We start from the raw sequence: 12,386 nt of genomic DNA, 5'->3' as shown, positions 1-12,386 counted from the left end.
GGTAGTGCCGGCCGGCCATGGGAGAAACGCGCCTCAGGGTCCCGTTTGGTGAGTGAAAGAAATCAGAGTCGTGGCCTTAGGTTGTGGTCACGAAGTGCAACCTTATACCTTTTTTTCATGAGCGTTTGGACGGCAATTTCAACAATGGTTAGCTTTTAAAGCCCGCTGTTTTAAAGAGGACTCTTCGTTTCGTTTTGGCAATGTCTTTTTGTCGTACTTTTGTGTATAACAACACTCATACGCGGGCTTCGCCAGACCGGTTTGTAAGGAGGAGGTAATAATAATAATAATAATAATAATAAGTATAATAATATATAGTGCTTATATAGCGCTTTATACCAAAGGTCTCAAAGCGCTTCACAATTTTTACCCCGCTTCATCAGGCCATGAGACCAGTTTCTGCAGCAGCTCAAGATCAGCGCAATCTGGTCTCTACCTTCACAGGTACCCATGATATTCTCCTGGGTGGAGAGGCAATTGTAGTAAAGTGTCTTGCCCAAGAACACAAGCACCATGCTCCCCGTCCGGGTTCGAACCCACGTACCGCGGCAAGTGAGTCGAACACCGTAACTATTGGACCACAGCGCTCCAAATTATTAGAGGGCGTTTAATATCAAAACGAAGCGCTGTCACCCGGTACCCACGGACTGCTATTACAACTTTAGCGTCTTGTGAGTTTGTGAGGTTCTGAAAATAAATGAAGAAAACTCAACGTTTGGGACAGTAGGCTATAGCTATACTCTGCCCGTCGTCAGTTTCCCTCAGTTCTTTTCAGAACTGCACAAACCCACACAAGAGATTTGGCACATGGTTCTACCGTAAACCTTTATCTTATTGCTATATGCCTTCACCATGCAAAATCTTACCTAACGTCTTGGCAATCTTGTAGTGGTCGTGTAAAGCGCGCACATGTTCTGCCGAATGTAGCCTATGCCGCGCGCATTATAACCAAACTCTTCAATTTCATCCAGTAGAATACAACATGCAGCAAGACTTTCTTTGTACAACTTCATGGTAGCTCCTTTGTCGTATGTTATATGCGTGCGACCGAAAGTTGACCGTATTCACCTTCAAAAGTAGCGCGTGCGCACTGGTTGTCCCCATTTACCACGGGGAAAATGTGCAAGTTTCTCAAGACGTTGTTGTGATAGATGCCTGTACGTGGAGGAAAGTGATCCCTTGTGATAGCGCCCCCTTGCGGCAGGTTATCGTGTATCCAATGTCTTGAGCCAAGACTAAGGGGAGGGACAAGAGGCGACAACAAATTGTGCTACAGACCTCCGTTCTTGAAGATACCCGGCTGTCGTGAAGTCAAAAGGTGGAAGGGGGGGGGGGGGTGGACTGGACACCACCGACAAATAGGGGCGCTATTCACAACAGAGTGTGGACACTATCATTGGCAATAGATGAGGATTTGGTTGCAAAGACTTTGCCGACTTGAAGATGATTTTTCGTGATGGCGAAAACAAATAAAAAAGGGCGGATGACACCCCGCCCCTGAAAAAAAAAGACAGTTTAACATCTTTGCGAGTTTTGTTTTCCAACCTAAGCTTCCCGTAGATTGTTAACCTCTGGTTAGCAAAAACCTCTGTTATTGTGACGCCGTCCAGTACCTGACGTCATGTCGTGAGTTAACAAGAAAACTAACCTAGACAAATACACAGATTTCTGAAGAAAAACAAATGAACACTGTGTCATAAACCAACTCTTAAAAACTTCCAATCGGAATTTACCCCAACGTCGAGATGTTGGCGGTGGAATTATCTTTCGAGTAATTGGATTTTCTCATATTCTACTTGAAATGTCTTTCGAATGTCTCCTATAGCCACCCCCAAACAAGTACAGTTCAGGTGTCACTGAAGGAAGAGGATACTGTGCACAACGGGTACAATTTTTAAGCCTGACATTTAAACTTGGATTTGGAAAGTGGAATACAATAAATCAGCATCTTTTGCAGAAAGTTAAAAATCTTCATCCTTTCGACGGACCCGGTTTCTTTAATTCTTTGGGCAGCACTTGACGTTTTGTACATCAAAATACTTTTCGGCGAAGGCCTGTAAGGAATACGTCACTTCAAAACTGTTCGCAAATTTTTGCGATTGTTTAAACTGGCATAGTGGACACAAAGTACAGTGTTCTCATTTTGCAACGCGGGCCGGATGAATTGGACGTCGGAAGCCGTGCCTGATGGTGCAGCGAAATCTGTCAACTGCCGGATAAAAGCCGGCAGTTGCTTTATGTGAATTTCATTTTTTTTGGGGATAGTTGATATATCAGTGTTTTGACTCTGACGAGGGATCATCCGTTCGCCATCACGCATGCGTCTATTTTCGACCAAGGAGCCTGCTGATCCGGCTAGTTCCGGCCAGATTTTGTGAAATGCGCTTGATGGTAAACATTCTTTACATCGTACTGCTTTTAGCTTACAATGACAGAAGGAAAAGATCAAGTTTTTGGACCAGAAAGAGAAGACAAGATGACCTTATGAGTCTTACAAAATAAAAGTAAAAAAACAAAAATATTCAATGCTGTCATGTGGAACTCAGGTTCCAGTATTTAATTAAACTAGCCGCTGATGATAATAATTTAAAACTAAAATAACTATGCAGTTGTCAAGATACATTTAAAGCGAATTGCTTCAATGATTGGCGATGAGATTGTATTATTAACTAATTGCATCTGTGTTTTTTTCCAATTGAGTGAGACGTTGCAAAATCTTTGACAAGGTGAACCAAGTTCGAGCGAGGATTATTTATAAAGCATATATAGCTGGACTAACTTCTTCACCCGACTGGACTTGTCTTGTCGATCCTTTTGTACCAGCAGCCTACCGAAGTTGAATGCTTATAGTGCCAATGATGAAGCGCGCATCATCATGCACAGCAAGCAGTGATCTAAGACAGACTTGATGACGTTTGGACCAGTTTTACTTTGGCCAGGCGACCTTCGCACATATTGCTATACGTGCGCATGCGTAAGCTTCGTTCTGTACAAACCACTAGTCGACCTCTGGTGTTTGATTGAACTTACTATAAACGGTTTCATTAGTGATGACGCCAATTTCACAAACCCAATGGATGCCTGCACGTTTGCGATGATGTGTGCTTTGTATACATGTAGTTCAATTATATGTTGTTTAATCCATTTTACTTTATTGATGTCTGTAAGTGATGTAAAAGTTCATCTGCAAGTATTTCAGTGAACCTATTCAAATTTGCATATTAACTAAATAAAGAATTCTGCCAAAGCCAGGAATAGAGAAAGATGGGTAACGAAGCGATCCCAAATAAAGTTCTACCACAGTTGAAACGTATCAATGCAAAACGATTTGACTTTCTGAGAGTGGATGACTGCAATCTATCAAATGAAATAAAGGAACAAAAACGTATACATCATATTATTCTAAAGCATCAGCGGCTTGGTGTTGTCGATCTAAATGCCGATAGTGATCCTTCCAATCTTCTTGCTGAAGATACCTTTCACCTCAAGTAAGCCGCGAGCGGTGACGGATCTGGAGCCCCAGGTGATGTCGGTCAGTCCCGCACAAACTTTCCTTCTCAATATTCTCTTACACGCCTTCACATGAGTACGGGACGCTGTAACGAGATAATCAAATTGATGAATAGTTAGAGAGAGTGGAAAACAAAAACTGATGTAAAGGGAGCCAGGTACACGGAGTCGAGAATGTGGAAACATTCCCCCACTATGATGACCCTCTTGGCCCGTACCCAATACGTACGCCCCCTCCAGAAAAGTTCGAAAAGGGGCCAATTTAAAGTCTCCCTCAAGATATTATCGATCACTGTTCGTCAACCTCTGGGACAGAGGTTGTCCCACTTTCTGTCCCACAATGGATTACCGGATCGTCATTGCTCTATCGTTAGTATCCATGGCAGGCGCGGATCAGTTTCCATATTATTAAATACCAAGCAGTCATATTGGTAATATTTCAACAACAGTGGTCATCTTGCCTTCATGCAGTACTCCTAAAATGGAGCGTAAAATATCTCTGGCGAAACATGAAAAACTATATGGAAAACACGCAATACCAATTTTTACACCATGCAGCAATAAGAATCTTACCGGAGACGCAGCGACTGGCAAGAGTTCTGGAATTCAACTTGGCTGCTGCGCATATCTCGCCACCTCTGTAAGACGCCACCAAACATGCTGAAGCGAAACGGGTCATAACAGAAGAAAATGTAATCAACTATAGATGTGACAGGTCTTGTTCAATAAATCATTTGCAACGCAATCTTACTGGAGGTGTGTGCATTAGTTCAACAGGGATACTCATGATAAGTGCAAAAAAAAAACACCTCCCAATAGGCCTAGATATATATTCGCTTCTGTTAATGTTTTAAAATTAGGGAGCTAATTGATTGGGAGGTGTGCATATTCTTATCTTCGAAACACGAAACAATTAAGTAGCGGATCCAGGGGATGCGGAATGGGCGTCCCCTCGGCAGTGACCGAAATGTTGTCAAATAAGTCCATTTGTTTCTTAAGAGAGCCTGTCCGCCCTGGCACAACCTCAACCCCGGCACTAACCTCTCTGGATCCGCTCTTGCAATCTACCTACGGTACATTTTATTTCCTTTATACTCACTGAAAATAGTCATATGATGTTACAAGCACCACGGATAGTAGGCGCGAGTGAACCCCTTCAACTTACGTGCATGTTAGTATCGCCCCATGCCTGTTTGTCTGACATTTTTACAACCAAAAGGCAAGAATTGTTCAATAAAGGCTGACTTGGTTCGCTTATAATAAAAGTATCATGTCTTCTCTTTCTGAATTTAAAATTCACTGCTTACATTGAAATATCAAAGAGAGGAGGAAGTGGCAGTCAATTAGGTGCTTAAGGTGACACGGACGACTGTTTGGAGGGTGGTTGCTCGTGATGCAGACAGATGATGTATATTCACTAGAATCGGGGTGACATTGACTTGAGATTGTCAACTGATAATAACATTATGAGAGGATAATTACCGTTGTATCTCTTGAAGAAGATTTTGAAACGCAAACAGCAATTGCATCGGCCACCGGAGCAACTGCAGCTGAATCTCTCGGTCTGAGCATCGCTCTCGGACTCCAAGGCTGTGGGAAAATATGAAGCCGACAATCAATCAATCCTCGGGTCAGAATTAACCCGGACTCTGGGTCATAATGATACCTTTCAGGGTCAGAAATACACTTTTCTGGGTAAAAGATGTACACCGTTGCCATGGTTTCTGGGTCAAATGACCCGGAAAATGATCCAGATAAGTGTCGTGTTGACTCACGAATGTGTCATTTTGCTCATAAGAGGTCTATTCATTTGAAGTTGCTTCAGCAAACCGCTTCCATAGAGGCAGTGTCATTTCAAGCCACAGCCTGGTAATTCAGACGCAACCTAAGAGTCTATCTTTCCTGTATATTTATCCATTACATTTTATTTGTGGATAACAGAGTCTGAAAGTTCAGCCCTAGTTGCGCACTTCTGGACCCCTTCATTAGGAAAATTAACGTGCAAAAATGAGAAGATTTGCAATTATTTTCGGTACATTCATCTGTTAAGAAAATGACCCCCCAAAAGGGCCTTTGTAAACTAGCATCTCAAATAATTGAAACTGAAAAATCGCCTGAAGTGTAAGAGAAATGTCGTGACAAAAATTGATCTTTCACTTCCGAAAGTCTAAAATACACTTGGACTCGTGGAACTCGGAGCACTCGTACACAGATGAAAATTTATGAAATAATTTTGTGGCGGTCATTGGGTGAAAACTGAAACTTAAATAGGACAATAAAATGTCTTTTAGGACATACATATTTTAAAAATAAACTGGAAGGACTAATCATTATTTACAAACAAATCTAAACGACCGTTGATAAGAACTGTGTTCAAGCAAGCCCGACTAAATCTAGAACCCATCGGATGTAGGTCGGTAAATCTTCTCGTCGTTATCATTTTCGTTCCCACGCAAGTATGCGATGTGAAAACAGACGTAACCGAACAAGGAGATTAAGGTACGAAAATGCTGGATGTAAAAAGTCGTATGTAAAATTTATTTTTATCCATTTCCAACTGATTTTTCAGAATTTTGTCTTTTGGAATGCCAAAATAAAATTCCCAACATGAGTATGTCTTGGAGTGATTACGGTTAATTCATTCTGTCCAAAATTATAGCAAGAGAAAGAGAAACCCCGTGTAAACTGCCCATGGGCGGTCCACGCGAGGGTTCCGGAATCTCAAATACAAAATGGCGCACTTTCAGGCTTTATTATCTAAATGAAGTTGACCTCATGTTAGAGTTCACGAGAGAAACGTTGAGCTTCTTGATCTTTGAGATTGTGAGAGATAGTAAAGCAGTGTTTGGACTGTAACGCAGATTGTAAATTTGAGCAATAAGAATATCTCGCAGACCAGAAGCAAACTTGACCGGAAATTATAATGATGATTGTTCATGGCCTTCATCCAACCTTTTTCAAACCAACATCATGATTTGACAAGTAAATTTGACTAAAATTCGGGTAAAAAACTTAGGGAGTTATAATTTTTGAGGTCATCGCATTATGTAGGCTAAGTAACACCCACACATTGAGGGTTTCGTTTTTACATTTCGACAGTCGAACGCTAGGGCTCGGTCGTACATTTCGAAGTATGAAGTAATCATTAATTAATAGCAAAAAAAAAACCATCGATGATGCACCGTACGAAGCCTGGCCTAGTAACAATTGTGAAACAATTAAGCCATATTTTCTGTAACAATATATAATATCAACCTCGTCCCCATTGTGTGGAGCAGTTTGCTATCAGTATCTGTTCTCTCGCCCTGATATTGGAGCAATCTGCATATTCAAAAATCTGGGCTAGTAGTTTAAGTTAGATCATAGTAAATACTGCAAATCAATGTTATGTTTTTAAATTATGATGTTTTAGTGGTGCGCTTCCGGAACCCTTAAATGGGAAAATTGAGGACTAGTGCAACTTACAGATGCATATCCCTAAATTGGTGTACATATAAACGTGAAGACCAAGAGTCTTTTAGAGGTTTTAGGACTACACCCACGAGCTGCTCAATCCATCCCACTAGATCTAGAACCCATCGGCTGTAGGTAGGTAAATCTTGGCAATGTTATACATTATCACGCAAGTACACGATATGAACACAAACGTGCACGGAGACCTAGGAACGACACTACCGGATGTGAAAGGTCGTAGGCATATATTCATTTTTACCCATCTCCAAGTGATTTTTCCTCAATTTTACTCGAGCAATACCAAGATAAAATGAATGTTTGTTGGGGTGGTGACAGTTACAAATCATTCTGTCAAAAACTTATAGCAAGAGAAAAGGCAACCCAATGTAAAATGCGCACCAGTTAATTCCAGGCTCTATCGCACTACTCCATCTACACTATCATACGCTAAGAATGATAATAAGCTCTTTTGAAAAGGGAATTGCTTTTTCAGGAGGATTGGCTACAAAATTATTACGCGTTGAAAAAACCCCAAGTATACGATATAAATCCATCACTTGTAGATCGAGTTAGAATTGGTAGTAAATCTTTCTTCACAACACCACTTTCTCTTTTCTTTGTATTTGGGTGTATGTTGTATTAAACTTAGCTAATGCAAATTCAAAATGATGCAAAGCGCTATTGTGATGTTTTGTATCACATCTCGCCAATTATACACATGATTACTTACGATAGCTGACTTGTTCTTGCGCCCCATACATCCAGGCCAACGAGTGCCCCTCGTCCCAACCTTCGTCTGTCTGGTCTTCATTCAAGGCCAAGACGGCTGTCTCGTCCCATTCGTCCGGGTCTCCTACTACCGAGAGTGCTTCAAACTCGGCATTGTTGTCGATGTCCGGTGTCTCCGAGGATACACCGTACAGGAAGGCGACACACGCCACGATAGCAAACAGCTTCATTTTCAAATCTCGATGTACGGGTGAAAATAAGCGACTTGTGGAGATTGTAAGTCGATGTGCTCGATTTCCACAAACCCCCGTGTTCTTATAGAATTCAGGTGAAGGCATGGCTAACTGAATGATCCTTACTCAACATTATTAATCGTCTTTCTTCCACTTAAAACCGGTAAATTAAAAAATGTAATTATCAAAATCTAACCGTAAAGGGAAGAATACATTGTGGGTAAAGGGGGAAAATTACTTGACGTAGGAAATTTTCCAAAGACTGTGAAGAAGTTCGTTTGACTGAGAACGTAAAGTTTCTTCAAGATACCTTGGTTAGAGCGATGGGTGTGGCTGGAAGGGGAAGGGGTGTCCCCCTTATCCCGCTAAGAAGGTCTACTGATCAAGGCAAGCTAGTAGTGACAACTCCCCTCCCCCGCTTTTAAAATTCAGAAACTGGTACTTGCGCTAAATATTGCAGGAATTGCTGAAAGTCTATTATAAGAGCATGTCATCATTAGCTTCGAGTTCCTGTTCGTGCAAAGGTAATATTCCCAACCACTCATCAGAGGTGGCAAAGTGGCTATATCCCGGAACTCACAAGTACACAATTTTAATAGAGGCTTTAGCTTTTTTTCAATTAAGACACGGACGTCACCAAACTTAAAAATGGACTCATTACCAATAAAAAAGCCAAAACTTCAAACGTTCAATCAAATATGAAACGGAAGCAGAGAATGATGCAGGTAGTTGAATCACTTATACTCGAACTTCCTAGCGTACAATGATTAGTGAGCAATGAACGCCCGTTAACATGTGAGGGATTTAGTGTTGTTCAGGGTGAGTAAACAAAATGTCCCTTTGGATAATTTGTTCTCTCCCACAAAAACGGGAAAGTTTACAAGTTTTTCTCTTCAGCCAACATTTGGTCTGGGTATTGACCACATTCAGTACAAATTTGACTGATTTTCATCCACGCATGCAAAGGATACAGGCCTTTCTTTGTAACTACCCAAAAACACTACCAACACGATGTTTCCTGATATTTGTAAAGGGATAGTTAACGTTCCTTAATTGATGGCGCAAACAAGAACCTGAACAAGAGGCCGGCGCCAAGATCTCCAATTCTGACCCCCCTTTGATTTTTCTTTTCTTTGGGGTATCTCAAGGTCTGGGTGTACCGCATGGTGCCAAACACCCTGCAGTGCAGGATTTCCGCCAGGCCCGGATTACCCAATAGGCACAGTAGGCACTGCGCCTAAGGCCTACGAAAACTTTGGGGCCTGCGAAAAATTCGGGGGCCTACGAAAATACTGCGGTGTGCCATAAAACACATATATGCCTATAATATACCAACATCGCAACCACGCGCACAAGGTTTTTAAAAAGTTCTATAGGGACTCTCTCAGAATTTTCGATTTCACCAACTGACGCTGTACAGCATGTAGACATACATTAAGTACATGCAGGCCTAATTTACGTGTAAAGGTTGTCGTTCTGAAGCATGGTGCGGTGCCAACCCTGGGCGTTGATCGGTGGGGGGCGGGGGGACATGTCATTCCCCCAACTGTTTTCGTCTCTGAATAAATAATTGCAGCCTACATTTAATTCTGTAGCTAAGAAAAGCATTTCAATGACTCCAAACTCGAAAATGATGTTTAAATGAGGATCTTTTGCTAAAGCCTTGCCAGTATAGTCATAAATTGCCTCAGATCGCACCGCAGAGCGTCTTTCGGGGCCCTTAAGCGGGCCCCGAACCTCACGCCGTTCAGGCTTCGCACTCGAATTAGTTCTCATCAGGATACACATGTTTGTAAACACCCCCACACTTTTCAGAAGCGATTGACGCCCTTGGTGCCAACAGGTTTTTATACCAGTTTGGTCTGGCTTGATTTGTACATTACTTTGTGCGCTGAATTTGGTGTCGGTGGCTATTTCCGCCAATATGACTGGTGAAATCAGACCTCAGAAGAACACGGATGGTCCGCAGAACTATTGCAGACTTGAGAACACGGGCCCAACTATGCATTGATTTGAATAACAGACAGATGGAGAATCGAGAGGCAGGACAGTGAAATGTGAACCTAATCTGTAATTCAGTTTCAAGTCAATACATCTAATTGCATTTCATTCATATCCTGCTCTGTTATTCCGTTTATTTCCTTCATTGTCCAGGGGCCGATTGTTGCTATTGTGTTCATAGCAACTAGCAAGAGGCCTATCCTGAACATGGTGTTGGTAATGTTTTGGGGGTAGTCACAAAGAAAGGCATGTATCCTTTTCATGCCTGGCTGAAAGCAGCGGCGGACAGAACGCTTTTCAAACTGGGGGGGGGGGGGGGGAGACTCAAAACTTTATCTGGAGAGGGGCACCGTAAAAATGGTAACCTTTCCCGATTTTTTGGGAGTGAACGAATTATCCAAAGGGAATTTTTTTTGTCCGAGGTCGCCAACGTTTAGTGTTTTTGAGTTTTATTTTACTTACCATATTTCAAATATGTGGGTCAGAGAAAATCAACCCGTTCGTTAACATCTGACGAGGTAACGATTTTCGGGGTGGGGGAATGTTTATACGTATTTATCCAGCAGTGAAAAAAGCCATTAATTTTTTAGCCTAAATTGTCAACCTGGCGCCGCATAAAATGCATATCAATGATTGAATATCACTTTTGACAGTGTGTGGCAGGAGGGCATTTGGAAAGCTCTAGCATTCTTTGGATTCACCAACAAAATCATACGACTTCTAGAAGCCCTCTGTATAGCAAATCACAAAGTAGCGTGAGGGTCAACGGAGAACTCACTAACTGTAAACAACCGTCAAAGCCATTAAAACCAAAAGTAGAAATGATATTATTTTGTACACATTAACTGCTAAAAAGAGGGGAAAAAAGGAGTGCGTGCGTTGAAATTACCAATCACTCATTAAAGATGGGAGAGTGTCTAGCTCCCGGAACTCACAAGTAAACAATTACAATAGAGGCTTCTCGACCGATATTTTAGCTTTTTAAAATTAATACATGAACGTCACCAAACTGACTTATTACCAATAAAAACTCAAAACATCAAATGTTCAATCAAATATGAAACGAAAGCATAGAATAATGCAGGTAGTTGAATCACTTGAACTTCCTAGCGTATAATGATTGATGAGCAATGAACGCCCGTTAACATGTCAAGGATTTGGTGTTGTATAATTGGTATTTTAAAGGTAACATAATGTGTCCGAGATCGCCAACATTCAGAACTTTGATTATTATTTTACTTAACGTATTTTAAATATCTGGGTTACAGAAAATCCACATTATGTCTCAACACCCCTCTTATCCTGAACGCTAGATTCGCCCCTGGGGAAGGGGGTGGGGGCAATGGTCATACGTATTTCCAACAATGAACAAAGCCATTCAATTTGGAGCCAAAACTGTCAACATAAGACTGGCGCTGCATACCATGCATATCAATGATTAAATATCACTGTGTGATATCAGGTCCCGCGTTAGCTTCATCTCCTTGCGCATACTCCATGCAACCCAGTTTAAAAAGCAACATATATGTGACTGGAATAACGACTAGCCCATCATTTTTGAGGAACAAGTGTGTACCCCGAAATTCATTGAGGTCCAATTATACGGAAACTGTACGTTTTCAAGGTACAGTTGTGTTAATGTTTTTTTTCTATTTTTCATCGATCGATCAAAAGTTCATCACGTAGACAAAAATGTTTTTGAGCCCGAAGGGGGCATTCCAGTAGACAGTACAGCCTTTAACAAATCGTTTAATCGTTAAAACCAAAGTAGAAACGACATTAAGCCAAACGCTTTGGCATGATTTAAATAATTATTACACAGACATGTTGCAGCAATATTGAACTAAGCTATTGGCGCCAAGCTACCAGCATTTTTTTCGCAAAAACAATTAAAACATTTTTATCGTATTCCCATCATTTTGAAATGATTGACGCATGTAATTAGTCCCGGATACGAAAGCAAATAGCAAAACATGTGGCAGCACCAGTCGTGAAAGCGAAAACGTCCAAAACCCCCACAAAAACCCAAGACATGTCAACAGACTTGTATATTCGAGTCACCAAACATCAAGTCAGAGCTCGAGTCACCTCTTCCGAGTCCAAGTCCGCGTCACAAGTCACAAAGGTCGAGTCCGAGTCCAAGTCACGATCGAGTCACGAGTCAACTTTAATACATGACTGCTAAAATCTCAAAGTGTAAATGTTTCTATTTTTCACAGCTTTTCTCTAATTTAATGAACTGGAAATACGTCATGTATTACTCACAAATAAGGCAAGGCATTAGTGTATGGAAAGGATAATCTGGTACCAAACACTATCAAGCTTGCACTTACGCAATATCAAGTGTGGACGCTGGAGTACTTGTTTTGACATTTCAATATATCGGAAACAAGCCAGCTGCAAGTGTGTATATACAGTACTTATATTAGTTGCGTTTCTTCTGCACTGCACAGACTGTAT

The 12,386-nt window shown here is 41.4% G+C and overlaps 1 protein-coding gene across 1 annotated transcript; it reads right to left on the bottom strand.

Annotated features, from left to right (window-relative positions):
• Positions 1-2,529: 2,529 nt before the first annotated feature.
• Positions 2,530-8,054, bottom strand: LOC119738065. The gene is made up of 4 exons (XM_038212794.1): positions 7,694-8,054; positions 4,993-5,100; positions 4,084-4,170; positions 2,530-3,596 (listed from the first exon to the last, which is right to left on the bottom strand). Exons 1-4 carry the CDS (start codon positions 8,028-8,030, stop codon positions 3,433-3,435), a joined length of 696 nt encoding a protein of 231 aa, XP_038068722.1. The 5' UTR covers positions 8,031-8,054; the 3' UTR covers positions 2,530-3,432.
• Positions 8,055-12,386: the final 4,332 nt, after the last annotated feature.

The sequence above is a fragment of the Patiria miniata genome, unplaced genomic scaffold, assembly GCF_015706575.1.
Source record: "Patiria miniata isolate m_02_andy unplaced genomic scaffold, ASM1570657v1 HiC_scaffold_10, whole genome shotgun sequence".
NCBI classification, from domain to species: domain Eukaryota; kingdom Metazoa; phylum Echinodermata; class Asteroidea; order Valvatida; family Asterinidae; genus Patiria; species Patiria miniata.
The sequence above is the reverse complement of the archived record's forward strand: the minus strand, read 5'-3'. Positions and strand labels throughout refer to the sequence as shown.